At 50.7% G+C, this 20,951-nt stretch overlaps 1 protein-coding gene across 3 annotated transcripts in view; it reads left to right on the top strand.

Moving 5' to 3' along the window:
* The window catches only part of MTCL2 (microtubule crosslinking factor 2), an 87,083-nt gene that overhangs the window by 50,591 nt on the left and 15,541 nt on the right, over positions 1-20,951 (top strand). For all 3 annotated transcript variants that reach the window (XR_008496095.2, XR_008496094.2, XM_054467251.2), the window contains exons 6-14: positions 849-989; positions 3,586-3,711; positions 4,946-5,176; positions 7,685-7,789; positions 8,735-8,902; positions 10,525-10,776; positions 16,368-16,439; positions 17,003-17,073; positions 19,345-20,695. Coding sequence is in view for 1 of the 3 variants with exons in the window: in XM_054467251.2 (XP_054323226.1) it covers positions 849-989; positions 3,586-3,711; positions 4,946-5,176; positions 7,685-7,789; positions 8,735-8,902; positions 10,525-10,776; positions 16,368-16,439; positions 17,003-17,073; positions 19,345-20,695 (2,517 nt within the window). In the remaining 2 variants the exon portion in view is untranslated. The remainder of the gene's footprint in view (positions 1-848; positions 990-3,585; positions 3,712-4,945; positions 5,177-7,684; positions 7,790-8,734; positions 8,903-10,524; positions 10,777-16,367; positions 16,440-17,002; positions 17,074-19,344; positions 20,696-20,951) is intronic.

Raw genomic sequence — 20,951 nt, 5'->3', positions numbered from 1 at the left:
CTGCAACCTCCGCCTCCTGTCTCCACTTTCCGGGTAGCTGCAATTACAATTCTCCTGTCTCCGTCTCCCAGGTAGCTGGAATTAGAGGCATGCCCCACCACACCTGGTTAATTTTTGTATTTTTAGTAGAGACGGAGTTTCACGATGTTGGCCAGGCTGGTCTTGAACTCCTGACCTCAGGTGATCCACCCGCCTCGGCCTCCCAAAGTGCTGGGATTACAGGTGTGAGCCATTGTGCCCTTCTGAGATTTAGCACTTTCTTTTTAACAATTATACAGTGGATATGTGCCATAATTTCTGTAACTCAAGACCTGTTGATCCGGTTTCATCTTACTTTTTTAAGCAAGCACATTGCCTTTTTTTTTTTTTTTTTTTTTTAAAGAAACAGTCTTGCTCTGTTGCCCAGGCTGGAGGGCAATGGTATGATCACAGCTTGCTGCAGCCTCAAATTGTAGATGGAATCACAGGCACGTGCCACTGTGCCCATAGACTGCTCTATGTTATTTCCCTCTTGGTTCTTCTTGAAAGAGGGATGAACAGAGGTCACAGATGTGATAGGACAGTTCGGGCTGACTCAAAAGGTTTGTGCACAAGACACACATTCAAAAAATCACTTCCCACTTACCTACTCATTCATCCTTTCAGCAAACATTCATTGAATGGCAGCAGTGCCCCCAGCCAGGGCTGGGTCTGGGTTGCAGAGGTGAATCTACAAGGGTCCCAGCCCTCAGGTGGGTGGTTCAATCCTCTTAGGGAGTGCAGAGGCCTGGGGGTGGGTGTTTCTGGCACCCCTCCAGCCCCTCCCCATGGTGATCTTTGGTTTGTTCTGCCTGTGCCTCTGGGTGCAGTCACCTGACTTCAGGGACCTGCCGGAATGGGAGCCCAGGATCCGAGAGGCCTTCCGCACTGGTGACTTGGACTCTAAGCCCGACCCCAGCCGGAGCTTCAGGCCTTACCGAGCTGAAGACAATGATTCCTATGCCTCTGAGGTGGGTCTAGGCCTGAGCAAGCATGGGATTGGGTGGGAGGAGAGTGACCGAGCCCTGTCAAAAGCAGAGTGGTCCATATATCACTTAGCTGGTGAGGATATGGGTTTGGGGCATTCCATTTGGTTCCAGGCTTCCTGGCAGCCAAGGCCAGAAGGGACATAAGTAAGTTTGGGACATTCTTATGGCCTGATCCAAGGAAACTTATAAACTCATCTGCATAAATTATTTTTTCTTCTGTACTAAATTCCACTGGGAATTTAACAATTTATGTAATTTAATGGAACTACTCATGTATGTAGCAGGAAGGCAGCAGTCTCTATAGTCAGGCAGTTTGGGTTTCAATTGTGGATCCACTCTATACTGGCTGTGAGATCTTGGATAAGTCATTTTACCTCTCTGATTCTCAGTTTTCTCGCATGTAAAATGAAGGTGCCTCATAGGGTTGTTGAAAGGATTAAATACATGAAAAGCCATAGCTTAAGGCCTGGTCCACATTGGGTGAGGATGAGGAGGAGGATGATGATTATGATGATAAAGACACATCTCTGGGACTCAGGGGACCTGAGTTCAAGTGTCAGTTCTACCAGTGTTCCTGTGTGACCTTGGACAGATTTCTACCTTCTGGCCACAACTTCCCCATCTGTAACGTGGGAGGGTTAGAGTGAATGGTAGTTACTGAATTGCTAGAATTCTTTGATCCTCAGGGAATTCTGGGTAGTTCTGAGCCCCTTCTAAGCCTACTGAGCTTCTCCTTGCTCTTCATAATGAGCCTGAAGCAGGAAAAGGCTCCTACGGACTGGGTGGAGTATCCCTGAAACCCTGAACTTTGCAGAGTCCTATGTATTTTCCAGCCTGAGCACCTTTCTGAGCATCTCTTGGAAGACGACTCTGTGGTCCCAGGAAGGCCAGCCCATGACTATGTAGGAAGGAGAAACTCACTTGAAGCTGATGGATCAGACTCTCTAAGTGAGCTTCCTGGAAGCCATGGCAAAAAGAGAAAAAACTGAGATAACTTAGTTGTCGTTTTCTAAGAAAACGAAATAGACCTATTCTTTTTTTTTTTTTTTTTTTTTTTTTTTAGACCGAGTCTCGCTCTGTTGTCCAGTCTGGAGTGCAGTGGTGCGATCTTGGCTCACTGTAACCTACATTTCCTGAGTTCAAGCGAATCTCATGCCTCAGCCCTCCCGGTTAGGTGGGACTATAGGCGTGCACCACCATGCCCAGCTAATTTTCATATTTATAGTAGAGACAGGGTTTTGTCATGTCACCTAGGCTGGTCTCAAACTCTGGGGCTCAAGTGATCCTCCCGTCTCAGCCTTCTAAAGTGCTGGTTTACAGGCGTGAGCCACCGTGCCCTGCCAGGAAATAGGCCTATTCTATAGGCTTACCTGTAGAAAAAATTATTTCCTGCACACATTCAATTATTTGTTTCATTCAGCCACTCTTTATTGAGCAGTGACAATTGCCCAGTGCTGTTGAACACTGAGTTCAGGGAGGAAACCAGGGACAGCAGACAGTATGTAGCCCTGCAAAAATTTTTAATGCAAAACAGATATAGAAGATATACCTCAAGTCACTGTGCCTTCCACTGCCAAATCATCATATTATTGACCATATAATGAATGTTTACTTTCTCACAGAGGGACATTTGCCCTGCCTAGGAAGGTTTTATGTAGAAGTTCTGGGGCCAGGCACGGTGACTCACACCTGTAATTTCAGCACTTTGGGAGGCCCAGGTGGGCAGATTGCTTAAGCCTAGGAGTTCGAGATGAGCCTGGGCAACATGGCAAAATCCTGTCTCTATCAAAAATATATAAAAATTAGCTAGGCGTGGTAGCGGGTGCCTGTAATCCCAGTTAATTGAGAGGCTGAGGCAGGATAATCGCTTGAACCCGGGAGGCAGAGGTTGCAGTGAGCCAAGATGGCGCTCAAAGCTGGCGAAACTCCATTGAAAGAGAGAGAGAGAGAGAGAAGGGAGGGAGGGAGGGAGGGAGGGAGGGAGGGAAGGGTGGGTGAAGGTCGGAGGTCAGAAGGTCTTCACGTAGTTCCCACTGGTTACATTTATTGTGTGTGTCCATGTCCTTTATATGTTTTTCTATGGAGGTCTATAGCTTTTTTGGTTTTGTTTTTGTACTTTCTGTTGAAGTATAACATAATAACATACATAAAATAAAGGACACTGTCCTTAAGGGTACCACTGAATGGATTGTTACGTACGTATAGATCCATTAAACATCTTTTAAGTCCCATCATTTAGTATCTAAGTTGTTTCTAAAATATTGCAATTATAAACAATGAAACAATGAACATCTTTGTGAATCAAACTTAGTTTTCCCAGTACCTTATTAAGATAAATTTCAGAGAGAAAAGAACAAGTTCCAATGGTAACAAAAGCCAGATTTGATATGTACTGTTTCATTTAATCATCATGACGACCCTCGGAGGTGGGGACAGTCATTCTGCCTGATTTGTATTTGGACAGCTTGGGTCCAGCATCCCATCGTTCCCCTACCACTGTCATCCTTAGATCACAATTTCTATCCACTTCTTCCTCTCTCTCCCTCCTCTTTATCTGTGTCCCGTGTCTGTACCACAGATCAAGGAGCTGCAGCTGGTGCTGGCTGAGGCCCACGACAGCCTCCGGGGCTTGCAAGAGCAGCTCTCCCAGGAGCGGCAGCTACGAAAGGAGGAGGCCGACAATTTCAACCAGAAAATGGTCCAGGTGTGTGGTGCCCAGCACTTTCAGGCAGCTATTCCTATAGCCTCTCTGAGCTGGAAGCAGAGGCCTTGAGGATCTATGGGCCCTCTGAAGTCAAAAATGTCAGGGGAGGCTGGGTGTGGTGGCCTGTAATCCCAGGCATAATCACTTTGGGAGGCCGAGGCAGGCAGATCATTGAGGCCAGGAGTTTGAGACCAGCCTCGCCAACATGATGAAACCCCACCTTTACTAAAAATACAAAAATTAGCCAGGCGTGCACCAGCACGCCTGTAATCCCAGCTACTCAGGAGGCTGAGGCAAGAGAATCGCTTGAACCCAGGAGACGGAGGTTACAGTGAGCCGAGATCGTCCCACTGCATTCTAGCCTGGGTGACAGAGTGATATCTAAAAAAAAAAAAAAAAAGAATGAAAGAATGTCAAGGGAAACCTGAGTCTTCAGCGCCTGTGCCCTGCTGGGATGTTATTGCCCTTGCCATTGTGCATTAGCTGTGTAACAGGGCTGTCATTGGCTGCCTGTGGGACCTGGGGCCAGTCCTGTTTTCTCTCAGGACTTCAGTTTCCCATTTATGAAATGGTGCCCTCATCAGGCCTGGCTTCTAATCAAGATAATAGTTCTGGAATAACATTTGTTAAGCCCTTACTGTATGGTGGGCCTGTCCAATGTACTTTCTACCCATTATGTCTTTTAATCCTTGTGCCCTCCCTTATCACCATTTTGCACATGGGGAAACTGATGTCCAGAGAGCCGGAGTGCTCTGCCCAGGGTTGCACATCCAGAACGTGGCAGGGCTGGTCCTCTAATCCAGGTCCCTCTGTTAGGCATGACACTGCATTGCTTCCTAGGGTGTTGCCTAGTCATCAGCTGTCCTCAACCCTGGCACGCCCTTTGCTCTCCATGTGTCACCCCTCCCTGCTATCATCGCTCACCCTCGCAGGTTCCTCATGAACATGAGCGTTCATGTGAGACATTTGGTGCCCAGGAGGTGCTCAGTATATGATGTCATGGTTTTTTAGAGCCAGGGTCAAATCCCAGCTCCTTCAGTGATGTGTCACTGTTTTTGCAGTAGCAGAGGGCAGTGCTCATCTGAATAGATTGCGCCACGTGTGGTGGGATCCCCAGCAGGGATCACTCACAAGCACCACCCAGACTTTCCACCCTGCCCCTGTGCAGGGGCCCGGAAACGGGTGGGGGAGAGGGCAGGGCCCTGGGGTTGCTCAAGCTCTTGTCCCCCGGCAGCTGAAGGAGGACCAGCAGAGGGCGCTCCTGAGGCGGGAATTTGAGCTGCAGAGTCTGAGCCTCCAGCGGAGGCTGGAGCAGAAATTCTGGAGCCAGGAGAAGAACATGCTGGTGCAGGAGTCCCAGCAGTTCAAGCACAACTTCCTGCTGCTCTTCATGAAGCTCAGGTGGTTCCTCAAGCGCTGGCGGCAGGGCAAGGTTTTGCCCAGCGAGGGGGATGACTTCCTCGAGGTAAGATTGGGCCTGGGCCTGGGACTGGGACTGGGAGTGTGGGCTGGGGAGAGAGGGACAGGGAAGGGACGCCCAGCTGGTATTGACACAACTCCTAGGCTCACATACCTGCCGTCAGCATGCAGTCTTCCTTCCTGCATTTGTTGCTTTTTTTTTTTTTTTTTCGAGATGGAGTCTCACTCCAGCCCAGGCTAGAGTGCAGTGGCGCAATCTCAGCCCACTGCAATCTCCATCTCCCGGGTTCAAGCGATTCTCCTGCCTCAGCTTCCCGAGTAGCTGGGATTACAGGCACATGCCACCATGCTCAGCTAATTTTTGTATTTTTAGTAAAGACAGGGTTTCTTGGCTGGGCACGGTGGCTCACACCTGTAATCCCAGCACTTTGGGAAGCTGAAGCGGGTGGATCACGAGGTCAGGAGATCGAGACCATCCTGGCTAACATGGTGAAACCCCGTCTCTACTAAAAATACAAAAAATTAGCTGGGCATTGTGGCAGGCGCCTGTAGTCCCAGCTACTCGGGAGGCTGAGGCGGGAGAATGGCGTGAACCCGGGAGGCAGAGCTTGCAGTGAGCCTAGATCGCGCCACTGCACCCCAGACTGGGAGAGAGAGCAAGACTCCGTCTCAAAAAAAAAAAAAAAAGACAGAGTTGCTCCATGTCGGCCAGGCTGGTCTCTCGAACTCCTGACCTCACGTAATCCACCCGCCTTGGCCTCCCAAAGTGCTGGGATTACAGGCATGAGCCACCATGCCTGGCCGAAAGATATGTTTACTTAACAAGAGGGAGTAGGCTGGCTTAAAAACATTGGTGATAGTACAGGTGGTATTAGGATGTGGCAGGAAACATGTGGGGGTGGAGCTTTGGGAATGTAAGAAGCTTAGAAAGGACCCACCTGGCCCATTCATGCCCCTGTCTGTGCAGGACCCTTTGCTGCTCAAAGCCCCTGCCTCCTGTCATCAGCACAGCAGCACACATCAACACATCAGGGAAGAGAAGGGGACTTACAAGGATGTCAGACCTTGGTCACACTCATCTTAGTTGATATTGTTCACTTTGGCCTTGTCCTTTTGGGTTCAGGTACCTCGAGGCTAGCCCAGGCTTGGCCCTCCTCTGGTCCAGGCTACTCTCTGTAGTCCCCTGTCCAGATCCAGTAGGGAGCACTGGCATGCCTCAAGGTGCCACTTATGTCATCAGGGGTACTCCAGAGGAGCCCAGATGCCCCAGGAGCCAGGCAAGACAGCTAGACCTGAGTGTGTAGCAAGACCCTGCATCACCCTATCTCAGTGGGGCTCAACATTCCATGGGCCCACACCCTGCTGCCCTGGCCCTGCAGTGCCTGACACAGGGCCGCCCCTGGGAGCATTTGCCTCGGGCCTCCTATCTGAAGCTGTCTCTTCTGTGACGTTTGGAAACATAGAAGCCCTCTCACCAGTTTGGAAGTCTCACAGGCCTCTGGATGAAGCCCAGTTTGAGGGAATGACCTGCAGGCCACACAGTCTATATTTTAAGTCAGTTTGTCTCAGACGAACCCTCCACATTTGGTGAAAACCTTTCTAGCCATTTCCATATCCTAGAGTAAAAGAGAGAGAAACTTACTTTAGGGAAAAAAAAAAAAAAATAGGGCATAAACATAGAAAATTGGCTAGGTGCGGTGGCTCACGCCTGTAATCTCAGCACTTTGGGAGGTTAAGGTGGGCAGATCACTTGGGATCAGGAGTTCGAGACCAGTCTGGCCAACAAGATGAAACCCTGTCTCTACTAAAAATACAAAAATTAGCTGGGAACGGTGGTTCACACTGGTAGTCCCAGCTACTCGGGAGCCTGAAGCAGGAGAATCTCTTGAACCTTCAAGGCAGAGGTTGCAGTGAGCCAAGATCATGCCATTGCACTCCAGCCTGGATGACACAGTGAGACTCCATCTCAAAAAAAAAATAAAGAGACACAGAAAATTATATAACATATATGCCTATAATTAAGAAATATATGCATTTACCAAAATAAGCATAATTAATAAGATACAAACATAATCATGCTGGGCACGGTGGCTCGCACCTATAATCCCAGCATTTTGGGAGGCTGAGGCAGGAGGATTGCTTGAGCACAGAAGGTGACTTGCTCCCTTTTGCCTTATTTCCATCCTGAACTAGGTCCCTGATCTCCTTGGCTGGCCCTGGACTCTTGCCCAGAATCCATCAGCAAGAAATCCAACCCCCCAGCAAGGTCCCTTCTGTCCGCCCAAACCTTTGGTCACCCTTATGTAGCATTGTGGGAGTGCGTGTGGTCTTTTCATTTCAACCGCAGTACCTGCCTTGACCCAGCCTGTCAACATGGTTATTTCAGAGTGACTCTCAGGGATGCTTCGTGGTCTTTGGGGCAGAATAGATGTCGTGGGAGGCTAGGAGGGCCTGACTGTCCAGCCGTGCTCCTTGACCTACATGGTGCCCAAGGTTGGAATTAAAATTTGGGAAAACTTGCCACCTGCTGTTAAGCATGGTTTTTAAAAAACAGGTGAACAGCATGAAGGAGCTGTACTTGCTGATGGAGGAAGAGGAGATAAACGCTCAGCATTCTGATAACAAGGCCTGCACGGGGGACAGCTGGACCCAGAACACGGTGTGTTTCCAGCCCCTTCCCGGTCCTGTTGTGTCCATTCATTCCTTTGTCTGCTCAGTAATCAATTCCTACTGCTTTCTCTGACCCCATTCCTGGACATTGAAGTTGCAGGTTATTGCCTGGTCATCCCAGGGCAGTAACGGAGTCCAGATGATGGACTGTGGGGTCATAGGCAAGAGAGCAAGTAATTCTGTTTGCAGTATAGGGGACAGTATCACAGTGAAGGGGTCATGGATGATGGGTTTTGAAGGTTGTATAGGAGTTTACCTAATAGAGAACAGGGGAAAGACTATTCTGGACCAAGAGAACTGTGTGTGCCAAGGTGTGGCAAGGTGTTCTGGTATTGAGTATGGCTTTGGAGGTACGTGGTAAGGGTAAGGATATCAGGCTAGAGTCATCTGAAGAGGGGCCTTGTGGTTTAGGGTCAGGAACCTTCAAATCAAGCCATAAGTCGGAGAGAACAGTGGGGTCAGGATCCCAGGATCACACACGGTGAGCTGGGGTAGGGATGGGAAATGAGGTCATGGGCCCAGGAGAGAAGATTTGGGACAGAGTCAGGCAAACTGAGGGAGTCTCCATGAATTAGACCCCACATCTGGCCTGCAGCGGGTCAGAGAGGCAGATCCTGAGTGAGGAGAAAGACCCACGGGGCAGACACTGCAGAGCCTTGAAGAAGCCAGATGATTCAGCTCAGAATTAGGCTGAATAATTATTACTGTAACTGCAGGGATTTTTCTTGGTGTCAGATTTGGGCCGCATGTCAGCCTAGGAGGTAGCCAGGGCTGGTCCTGTCATTCCCATTTTATGGGTGAGATGACCTAGGGAGGTCGTGGGACTTGCCCGAGGCCTCGTGAAGTCCCAAGCTGGACGGTGAGGTCTCTGAACCCAGGTTCCCCTCCCTACCCCCCAGAGGCTCTTGACTCAGGTTTTGCCTCCTGTCTGCAGCCCAATGAGTACATCAAGACACTGGCTGACATGAAGGTGACGCTGAAGGAGCTGTGCTGGCTGCTCCGGGATGAACGCCGTGGTCTGACAGAGCTTCAGCAACAGTTTGCCAAGGCCAAGGCTACCTGGGAGACAGAGCGGGCAGAGCTCAAGGACCATACCACCCAGGTGAGCCCCCCACCTGTCAGAGGCCTCTCCCCTTACTCTCAGCCAAGCCTTTAGCTGTCAGATCTGGGAGTAGGATACCAAGGCCATGCTCCTAGAGGAATAAGAACGCCTTTGCTTCACCGGTGGCCCAGAGAGGGTAAGAGACTTGCCTAAAGTCACACAGCAAGGGTATCAGAAACGGTGGGGAATGGGAGTCACAGGGGAAGGGAAGGAGGGTGGGGGATTGTGCCCTGGGCTCACAGGTGAGACTGGTGCGCACCCCCACTGCCTGGTGTCCTCATTTGCTCCTTCCTTTCCTCATAAGGACTCCCTCAGCCCCCACTGCCTGGCTCTATTTTGCTCCCTCCACTCAAAATGGGGGCCTCCCCTCCCAACTCCCCAGCGTGCCCCCAAAGGAGCCTTAACCAGGAGCCCTGGGGGTTTGGTGTCTGCTGTGTGCCTGAGGGTGACTTGCTGCCTCCTTTGGCCTGAAAAGTGAGAGGGTGGGCTTCTTCCCTCTCAGAGAGAATGCTCTGACCCTGCAGCTTGGGCTCCAGCTTCTTCCATCCAGCCTGCCCCTGCTGCAAGCTGCCTTCCTAGGCATCAGCAGCCTCTGGGAGGCAGGTACTCCGATGGTCTCTGCTGGACAGATGACAAAACTGGCACAGAGGAGTTAAATTTATCTCCCAAGGTCACCCGGCTAATAAGTGGCAAACTGGCTCTTGCTCCCCCAAACCTCTAACCCCTGGCTTCCTGTGACCCCAATTCCACCTCTTTTTTTTTTTTTTTTTTTTGAGACGGAATCTCACTGTGTCACTCAGGCTGGAGTGCAGTGGTGCAATCTTGGATCACTGCAGCCTCCGCCTCCGGGGTTCAAGAGATTCTCCTGCCTCAGCCTCCAAAGTAACTGGGATTATAGATGGCACACCACCGCGCCCAAGCTAATTTTTGTATTTTTAGTAGAGCTGGAGCTTCACCACGTTGGCCAGGCTAGTCTTGAACTTCTGATCTCAAGTGATCCGCCGGCCTCAGCCTTCCAAAGTGCTGGGAGTACTGGCGTGAGCCACCATGCCCGGCCCCAATTCCACCTTTTTCCCACTGCTCACAGTCTCCTGGCTACTTCCTGGTGCCACTACTCTCCCCTCGTAACCCTCTTGCAGATCTCACAGCTCCCTCCATCTGCACATTCCACGGTGTCCACTGCACCCGCTGCCCCCAAAAACCCGGGCATTTCAGGTGCTCCTCCCTCCAAGAACCTGACCAGCCCATGGGGGTTAATGGGGGGCATTGAGTCTAAAGATTGCACATTCCCTTTCCTGCCACCCTGAGGTCTGAGGCCAAGACAACCATCTTGCTGGAGAGACCACTAGTAATCTTTCAGAGTTTTTATGAGGATACTGACATCATGCCTAAAAAGCCTACAGCAGAGCTTGGCTTATAGAGAGTTCTTCAAACCCTTATTGTGTGGAGGGGTTAGGGGTTGATTCTGAGTGGGGAGGACTAAGCTGGGTTAGTCCCTGGTGAGGGGTCTTTTGAGGGGACCTCTCCCCTTTTCCCCTGCTGGCACCCAGGAGGGAAGGAGAGAGAAGGGCCGAGAGGAGTGGCCTCCTGCTGCCAGCTGCTTAGTCTGCTTCTTTCCGCAGATGGAGCTGAAGACAGGGAAGGGGGCCGGGGAGCGGGCAGGGCCCGACTGGAAGGCAGCCCTACAGAGGGAGCGTGAGGAGCAGCAGCACCTCCTAGCTGAGTCCTACAGCGCTGTCATGGAACTGACGCGGCAGCTGCAGATCAGCGAGCGCAACTGGAGCCAGGAGAAGCTGCAGTTGGTGGAGCGGCTGCAGGGTGAGAAGCAGCAGGTGGAGCAGCAGGTGAAGGAGCTGCAGAACCGCCTAAGCCAGGTGAGGCCCACCCCTGCCAAGCTCCTTCCACCCTCAAGGGAGAGTTGCTACAGAAATGATTCCGAAGAAGGAACTCCTTCAGGTATAGCTGGATCTAGGTGCTTGTCCAGTGAGGTCTGGCACACCATCTCCTTCGGGTATAGCTGGATCCAGGCACTTAGAGAATGCAGTGGGAACTAGATCTTTCTCTCTGCTTCAGCCTGTCAGGCCTGCTTTCCTCTGTGTTAGCTTTACTCTTAAACAAGCTATTCCTAAATATGGCCACCATAAGTTTCATGCTCATATCTTACAGCTTAGCAAGTACGGTGGATTGGCCAGATATGAGTCATGTGCCCACCCCTGGAGCCTACCCAAACCCAGGAACCAAGAGGGAGGAACTAAGAGTGGTTCCCATGGGAAAATTGGGACATCTCCAATCAAAAGAAGGAGGAAAGGAAAAGCAATCATTGACCCTCACTCCCCATTATAGTTCACTTCATGCAGCCAGGCACCACCTACCATAGGCTGCTCTGCTCCACTCTTGATTTTGACTTTTCCCTTTCTTTCACTTTTATTTTTATTTACTTATCTATTTATTTGAGACAGAGTCTCGCTCTGTCACCCAGGCTAAAGAGCACTCTCGGCTCACTGCAGCCTCCGCCTCCCAGGTTCAAGTGATTTGTGTGCTTCAGCCTCCTCAGTAGCTGGGATTACAGGCGTGTGCTACCACGGTTGGCTAATTTTTATATTTTTAGTAGAGATAGGGTTTCACCATGTTGGCCAGGCTGGTCTCAAACTCCTGGCCTCAAGTGATCCTCCCGCCTCAGCCTCCCAAAGTGCTGGGATTACAGGAGTGAGCCACCATGCCCGGCCTTACTTTTATTTTATTTATTTTTATTTATTTATTTTTTCTTTGAGAAAATAAATAAATAAACTCTGTCGCCCAGGCTGGAGTACGGTGGTGCGATCTCAGCTCACTGCAACCTCCGTCTCCCAGGTTCAAGTGATTCTCCTGCCTCAGCCTCCCGAGTAGCTGGGACTACAGGCACGTGCCACCACACCCGGCTAATTTTTTATTTTTAGTAGAGATGGGGTTCACCATGCTGGCCAGGCTGGTCTCGAACTCCTGACCTCAGGTGATCCGCCCGCCTCAGCCTTCCAAAGTGCTGGGATTACAGGCGCGAACCAAGGCGCTTGGCCTTACTTTTAATTTTAATTACATGAATCAGGACTTCATCTTTATATAAGGTTCAAATATTACAAAGGCATATTTCAGCCTACTCCCTCCCTTTCTTGTCATTTTTTTTAATGAAAAAAAATTTTTTTTTTTTTTTTAAGAGATGACGTCTTACTGTATGGCCCAGGCTGGGCTTGAGCTCCTGGTCTCAAGCCATCCTCCTACCTCAGCCTCCCTAGTCGCTGGGCCTTTCTTTCTATTTAAATTTATATTTACAGGGTTTTGTTTTGTTTGTTTTTTTAATCATTAATCAAATTGTAATGTCCATTTATTTATACTTTGTGTCTTTCCTGGAGAGCTGTTCACAAAAGTATAGAGGCCTTCCTCATTCAGTGTGACTGGTGCCTGGTGCTCCTAGTGTGGAGATACTATGATTTGTTATCTACAGTGATTAAATCTAGGTTGTTTCCAGTTTTTCACTATTGAAAGTTGTGACCTGAAGCTGGTTGTGGCAATGTGTGCCTGTAGTCCCAGCTACATGAGAGGCTAAGGTGGGAGGATTGCTTGAGCTCAGGAAATCAAGGCTGCAGTGAGCCATGATCATGCCACTGCACTCCAGCCTGGGCAACAGAGTGAGACTTCGTATCTAAAAAAAGAAAAAAAAAAGTTCAAGTTGTGCCTCAGTGAACATCTCCACACATATATTTCTGCACACGCATGAATATTTCAGTAGGATAGATTCCTAGAGGTGAAATTGCTAAATCCAAGGGCATATGCATTTATAGTTGATGGTAACTGCCAGGCTGCCTTCTAGAAAGGCTTTGCCCATGTACCCTCCTACTAGCTGCACGGTGAGGAGGACAAGAAGGCCCTTTTTGCTTTATCTTTGCCAGTTCCTGTGATTACCAATCTTTGAAACGTCTGCCCAAGTTAGAGTGGGAAACGCTATCTTATTGCTTTACTTTGCATTTCTCTGACTTCTACTGAAGGTGAGCATTTTTCATGAGTTTATTGATCTTAGGTATTTCCTCTTCCTAATGTTCTCTTCAGTACTTCAACAGCCTTGCAAGGTCACGTTCATGAAACCCCTTTTTCAGATGAGAAGACCGAGGCAAAGTGATTTGCGCAAGGTCATAAAGTGAGTAAGGGAGAGGACCAGAATCTGGCAGAACTCCCAAATCTGGAAAGTTCCTGGTCCTGGGCCATGCCCACTTCCCTGCAGGGAAAGAGCTCCTTTGAGGTTCACACCCGCTAGGAGCCTGTGCTTGGGGAGTGCAGGATGGCAGGATGACTAACAAATCCCAGAACCATCCAGGTACCACGTGGAAAGCAGGTCACATGCATGCATCTGTTTGCACCATCAAACCAAATTCCTGTCTATAAAAGAATAATTCCGGCCGGGCGCGGTGGCTCACGCCCGTAATCCCAGCACTTTGGGAGGCCGAGGCAGGCAGATCACGAGGTCAGGAGATCGAGACCATCCTGGCTAACATGGTGAGACCCCCATCTCTACTAAAAATACAAAAAATTAGCCGGGCGTGGTGGTGGGCGCCTGTAGTCCCAGCTACTCGGGGGGCTGAGGCAGGAGAATGGCGTGAACCCGGGAGGCGGAGCTTGCAGTGAGCCGAGATCACGCCACTGCACTCCAGCCTGGGTGACAGAGCTAGACTCTGTCTCAAAAAAAAAAAAAAAAAAAAGAAGAATTCGTTCTCATATTAACAACAAAATGTTTCTAAAATGATTTTGAAATTATGAAACAAGCTTCATGTCATCCCTGGGGAACATATCAGCCCACAGGTGTGTCTTGTCAGCTCATCAGGGCACAGGTTCCATGTTCTGCTGTTGTTCTCACATCAGGGACTTGCCGGCCCTCTAGCTTCGGCCTCTTGTGTCTCTCTGACATTCCTCTGCTTCCTGCACTTTAAACCAAATCCCCCAAAGCAGCATTCTTCCTTACACTGGACTGACGATTAAGCCAGACTGATGAAAGCAGCAGAGTGGCTGGTGGGAAAGAGCTTCTGACCAGGAGTCCCCAGTCCTTACCTGGCTCCACCAGGTACAACCCCAGTCAAGTCACCTCTGATCTCTGGGCCTCATCTGTAAAATAAGGATGACCATTCTTGACCTTCTCATCTTGCAGGGCAGCTATGGAAATAAAGTGAGATAGCCAGAAGATTCAAAGTGCTTCCTAAGCCCACCCTGTCTGGGGCTTGGTTTGATTCTACGGTCTTCATCTCTCATTGCTGTTTGCTGATGTTAGTGTTATTTTCCTCCCTCCCTTCCCTCCCTCCCTCCCTTCTTCTTATTTTCTTCGTTTCTTTCTTTTCTTATTTTGAGACAAGGTCTTGCTCTGTCACCTAGGCTGGAGTGCAGTGGCACCATCTCAGCTCACTGCAACTTCCGCCTCCCAGGCTCAAGTGATCCTCCCACCTCAGCCTCTCATGTAGCTGGGAGCACACTCTACCATGCCTGGCTAACTTTTATTTATTTATTTATTTATTTATTTATTTATTTATTTTTGAGACAGAGTTTCACTCTTGTTGCCCAGACTAGAGTGCAATGGCATGATCTCGGCTCACGGAAACCTCTGCCTCCCGGGTTCAAACAATTCTCCTGCCTCAGCCTCCCGAGCAGCTGGGATTACAGGCTTACACCACCACGCCTGGCTAATTTTTTGTATTTTTAGCAGAGACAGGGTTTCTCCATGTTGGTCAGGCTGGTCTCGAACTCCCAACCTCAGGTGATCCACCTGCCTCGACCTCCCAAAGTGCTGGGATTACAGGCGTGAGCCACCGTGCCCGGCAACTTTTGTATTTTTTTGTAGCAATGAGGTTTCACCGTGTTGCCCAGGCTGATCTTAAACTGCTAAGCTCAAGTGATCCTCCCACCTCAGCCTCCCAAAGTGCTGGGATTATAGTTGTGAGCTGCCACACCTGGCCTAGTGTTATTTTCATTGTTGTCCTTATTACTGTTTGTCTCATGTTGAGTTTCTAAGAAGCAAAGCCCTAGACATGAATTCAAGTACAAGTAAGGTGACCAACCCATGCTGGCTTGCCTGGGACTGAGGGTGTTCCTGGGACTTTGACTTTTAAAGCTAGAATAGTCCTAGCCATAGCCTACTAGTTTTTTTAGAACTGAGGGATCTGGGACATGGGACTTTCAGTGCAAACACTGAGAAAGTCCTGGGCAAACCAAGATGAGTTGGTTACCCTGTGTGCAAGTGATTTGTTAACGGATGGAGCCAGGATGGGGAAGGGGAAGAAACCACGTAAGATATGCTTTCAGATGAAGTCTGCCCTCGGCCTGACCCCATGACATGCCCAGGAGTGTAAACAGTAAATCACTCCACAGTTTGGTCCACCTTAAGGCAAGGGGTCTGCCTTTTGGGCCAGTCTTTTGGACCCCTGTCTTTGTCTGTCATTGGCAGTGATTCGGTTCTGGTTGCCCAAGGCAATCCTCCAGAGAAGGCTGTAGTGCCAGATGGTACAGATGGAGCCACCAACAGTGGGAGGTGCTACACGATCATTCACTCAGTCAGCTGCCCGACCTCTTCTCTCAGTCTTGATCCTCTCATCTGCCAAATGGAAATTACCACAGGAACACCTATCATACACTGTTTCTGTGAGGATTAAATCAACTAATGTGGCCAGACGCGGTGCCTCACACCTGTAATCCCAGCACTTTAGGAGGTCGAGGCAGGCAGATCACCTGAGTCAGGAGTTCAAGACCAGGCTGGCCAACATGTGAAACCCGTCTCTACTAAAAACACAAAAATTAGCCAGGCAAGGTGGCTCATCCCTGTAAATGCCAGCTACTCGGGAGGCTGAGGCAGGAGAATTGCTTGAACCTGGGAGGCAGAGGTTGCAGTGAGCTGAGATTGTACTATGGCACTCCAGTCTGGGCAACAGAATAAGACTCTATCTCAAAAAAAAAAAAAAAATTAATGTGTGCATAGGAGATAGGTTCCATCACAAGCCACCTGGAGGTGATGGAGCTCCAAAGAGGGGAGGGAAGCAGAGGCCCCTCAAGGCCCAGCAGGAGAGAGTGCCGGGATACATGAATGACGGCCACTGTGGATGGAGCAGCGGGGGTGCCTGCATCTTAAATTTGCCACTCTGATGGGATGTAGCTGCTGCTTAGCTAGTCTAGCTGTTCTGTGAATTGTAACATGAATTCACATAGTCATGGCTGTTACTATATTAGGTATAATGACATCTAGAAGGATGCCTGCAAGTAGTTCCTTTTATTATCATTTTCCAAATCCACCAGGCAGAGTGGGGCGCTCTGAGCTGCTACCCACTGAGAAGGTGGCCCCTGATTCATGATGTAGGTTCTGTGGGCTGCAGAGTGGAGTCTGGGGAATGGCCTTGCTTAGAACGGGGTCCTGCATACCAGCTTTGCCCATTACCGACCCACCCTCTCTGCCCTTGCCCAGCTGCAGAAGGCTGCCGACCCCTGGGTTCTGAAGCACTCGGAGCTAGAGAAGCAGGACAACAGCTGGAAGGAGGTGAGTGGGGCAGCTGCTGCCATGTTAGCTTGGCTCCTGGCTACAGCATAAAGGTCCCTGCTTGTGGGGGACATGAGAGGAAGTTGCTAACCCTGTCTCACAGGTCACACCCTTGCACCTTGGGCTCCTCAGCCCTGGAGTCTGTATCTCATGGTTCCTGCCTCAAAAAAAAAAAAAAAAACAAAAACAAAAACAAAAAACAACCACCCAGGGACTGAGCTAAGTGAGGGGGTAGGGTTGAGGAGGGAGAAGACAAGCCCACCACCAGCTGAGCAGTGGGCCACTGGATGCTTTGTTGCAGTCACCACATTTGGATTAAATTTTAAGTGGTCCCTTTCCTTGGGGGTCACTCTTGGAGCTCTGATTGGCCCAACCTGGATCACATATGGTAGGGGAGTTAGATGCAGTGCAGCCAGAAACTGACCATGCTAGATCATTGATGACGTCATTCCTGCTCTCCAGATGAGGAGATTCAAGCACTGAGATCGGGGCTGGTCTCTTGTTCCATGCCCTTAGTGCTCTAGTGGCCAGAACTGACCCTTCCTGTCTCTCTTCCTTGACAGACACGCAGTGAGAAGATCCATGACAAGGAGGCTGTTTCCGAAGTTGAGCTTGGAGGAAACGGTTTAAAGAGGTGCTTGCATCCTGGTCCCCTGCTCTGCCTCTCTGCCCCACCCCACAGCCTCGCCCCCTCCACCTCCTGCTGCACCCTGCACCCACTCTACCTGCTTTCGCTGCAGCCCTGCCCTGCCCCTTTGCCCTCTTCCTGCCGCCACCCCACCGCATCCGAGTTGAGAGAGCATTGGGATATGGTTTCTCTGGAACCCAAGCCACTCAGGAGCTGGAAAGCTTGGGGCAGTGGGAATTCCAGGCTGCTGCATGTTGTTTGATTCCAGGAATGGAACACAGGTGGAAACAAAACATTTCACTCCTCTTGGGATTCTTTTCTCCCGCCTCTGGAGTTAGGAGAGTCAAGATTGACTTCTATTCCTGGGATTATTGAGCAGCATCCTTTGGGTCCAGCCCTGTGCAATGGCCAAGGAGACCCCCAACCCAAGACCATAAGGACCACGTCTCCACTGTTAGGAAATCTGTGAAAGGAGTCAGGGAAACAGAACCCCCAGCTGCTATCAGACCAGCCCAGAAGCAAGGCAGGCAGGACAGGCTGTGGAGCCAGAGGGCCAGGTTTGAATGCCAGCCCTGCCAGTTCTAGCTCTATGACCTTGACCTTGAGCAGTACTTCCCATCTCTGTCTAGTGGGGATGATAGGAGCTGCCTCTTGAAGTTAATCAGGGTGGTCTGACGCATGCATTTCCATATGCCTGGTGTGTTCAGGGATTCAGGCAATATGTGGAGCTTCATGGCGTCTTAGTTTGGGTTCCCCCATAAGCAAACCCTGAGACAAAGATTTAAGTGCAAATGGTTTATTTGGGACAGAATTTCAGGAAACACTTGGAAGTGAGACAGGGAAGGGAAAGCAGCCGATAAAAGAAGCTTCAACCTGGTTATTCCGTGGGCAACTGGAGTTCAGGCTATCGGAGGAACTCAGGGAGCCAGAGTAGAACATGCAGCTTAGAGTCATCCCACCACAAGGAGGTTGGGGCACTTGTTCACCATATCCCACCTATTGTTTGTTGAGGGCTGTGTTTAGGGGCATTAACTCATTAACTCTGTGCTATCTCTAGCTTCGGTTTGGGTGTGTGTTTTGTTTTTGTTTTTTTTTTTTTGAGACAGAGTTTTGCTCTGTCTCCCAGGGCGGAGTGCAATGGCACGATCTTAGTTCACTGCAACCTCCACCTCCTAGGTTCCAGCGATTCTCCTGCCTCAGCCTCCTGAGTAGCTGGGGTTACAGGCTCACGCCACCATGCTTGGCTAATTTTTGTATTTTTAGTAAGAGATAGGGTTTTACCATCTTGGTCAGGCTGGTCTCAAACTCCTGACCTCAGGTGATCTGCCTGCCTCAGCATCCCAAAGTGCTGGGTCTAGCTTCTTCTATGTGGAGGACAGCCAAGTATGATCCCACAGGCAGAAAAAAAGCCATCAGGTAGAGAATGGTGGAGTATGCAGTTCAGAGTATGCAGTTTTAGGTGTATAGGTGAAAGTGCAGAGAGAGGCCAGGTACAGTGGCTCATGCCTGTAATCCCAGCATTTTGAGAGGCAGAGGCAGGAAGATCGCTTGAGGCCAGAAGTTTGAGACCAGCCTGGGCAACATAGGGAGACCCCCATCTCTACAAAAAATTTTTTAAAAATTAGCCAGGTGTTAGGCTGGGCGCAGTGGCTCACGTCTGTAATCCCAGCACTTTGGGAGGCTGAGGCAGGTTGATTACCTGAGGTCAGGAGTTCCAGACCAACCTGGCCAACATGGTGAAACCCCGCCTCTACTAAAAATACAAAAATTAGCTGGGCGTGGTGGTGCACACCTGTAATTTCATCTGCTCCAGATGCTGAGACAGGAGAATCGCTTGAACCCAGAGGGTGGAAGTTGTAATGAGCCGAGGTCATGCCACTGCACTCCAGCCTGGGTGACAGAACAAGACTCTGTCTCAAAAAAAAAAAAAAAAAAAAAAATTAGCCAGGTGTGGTGGTGCACACCTGTAGTCCCAGCTACTCTGGAGGCTGAAATGGGAGGATCACTTGAGCCCAGGAGTTTGAGGCTGCAGTGAGCTATTATTGTACTACTGCATTCCAGCCTCGGTGACGTATCAAGACCTGTTTGGGAAAAAAAAAAAAAGAAAGAAAATGCAGACAGAATATGGGACTGGGCACCAACAACATCTCTACAAGAGGTGAACAAGACAGTCTTGGTCTTTGCCCTCACGCAGCACACAGACCAGGGTGGTAGACCAGAGTGTGCCCTCAGTGTTATTTCCACTAATAACCACGTTTCCTCCTGTGCCCTTCGCAGAACCAAATCTGTTTCTTCCATGTCTGAGTTTGAAAGTTTGCTCGACTGTTCCCCTTACCTTGCTGGCGGAGATGCCCGGGGCAAGAAGCTGCCTAACAACCCTGCCTTTGGCTTTGTGAGTTCCGAGCCAGGGGATCCAGAGAAAGACACCAAGGAGAAGCCTGGGCTCTCATCGAGGGACTGCAACCACCTGGGTGCCCTGGCCTGCCAGGATCCCCCAGGGAGGCAGATGCAGCGCAGCTACACGGCTCCTGACAAGACGGGCATCCGAGTCTACTATAGCCCCCCGGTGGCCCGGCGCCTGGGAGTCCCTGTGGTTCATGACAAAGAGGGGAAGATCATTATCGAGCCCGGCTTCCTCTTCACCACAGCCAAGCCCAAAGAGTCGGCCGAGGCTGATGGGCTGGCTGAGAGTTCCTATGGTCGGTGGCTCTGCAACTTCTCACGGCAGCGCCTGGACGGAGGCTCAGCGGGCAGCCCCTCGGCGGCCGGGCCTGGCTTCCCAGCGGCCCTGCATGACTTCGAGATGTCAGGCAACATGAGTGATGACATGAAGGAGATCACCAACTGTGTGCGCCAGGCCATGCGCTCCGGCTCACTGGAGAGGAAAGTGAAGAGCACATCCAGCCAGACAGTGGGCCTGGCCAGTGTGGGCACACAGACCATCCGCACGGTCAGTGTGGGCCTGCAGACCGACCCACCCCGCAGCAGCCTCCATGGCAAGGCCTGGTCACCCCGCAGCTCTTCGCTCGTGTCTGTGCGCAGCAAGCAGATCTCCTCCTCCCTGGACAAGGTCCATTCGCGCATCGAGCGGCCCTGCTGCTCCCCCAAGTATGGCTCACCAAAGCTCCAGAGGCGGTCCGTGTCCAAGCTGGACGGCAGCAAGGACCGCAGCCTGTGGAACCTGCACCAGGGCAAGCAGAATGGCTCGGCCTGGGCCCGCTCCACCACCACGCGGGACAGCCCTGTATTGAGAAACATCAACGATGGACTCTCCAGCCTCTTCAGTGTGGTGGAGCACTCAGGGAGCACGGAGTCTGTCTGGAAACTGGGCATGTCTGAGACGCGGGCCAAGCCCGAGCCTCCCAAGTATGGCATTGTGCAGGAATTCTTCCGTAATGTGTGTGGCCGGGCACCGAGCCCCACCTCGTCAGCAGGAGAGGAGGGCACCAAGAAGCCAGAGCCCCTCTCCCCGGCCAGCTACCATCAGCCAGAGGGTGTGGCCAGGATCCTGAACAAGAAGGCAGCCAAGTCGGGCAGCAGTGAGGAGGTCAGACTCACCATGCTCCCCCAGGTGGGGAAGGATGGTGTCCTCCGGGACGGAGACGGAGCCGTGGTCCTTCCCAATGAGGTAGGTGGGTGGGATCTGTCCTTTCTCTTGGTAGGTGGAGTTAGTATATAAGGTCCAAGCTCTTTTGGTTTTTAAGTTCAGAGATATGGGCTGAGGTGGGTGGATCGCCTGAGATCAGGAGTTCAAGACCAGTCTGGCCAACATGGTGAAACCCCATCTCTACTAAAAATACAAAAATTGTCCAGGCGTGGTGGCATGCACCTGTTGTCCCAGCTGCTCTGGAGGCTGAGGCAGGAGAATCACTTGAACCCAGTAG

This window comes from Pongo pygmaeus, chromosome 21, assembly GCF_028885625.2.
Source record: "Pongo pygmaeus isolate AG05252 chromosome 21, NHGRI_mPonPyg2-v2.0_pri, whole genome shotgun sequence".
Lineage (NCBI taxonomy): Eukaryota > Metazoa > Chordata > Mammalia > Primates > Hominidae > Pongo > Pongo pygmaeus.
This window is presented reverse-complemented; position numbering and strand designations above follow the sequence as displayed.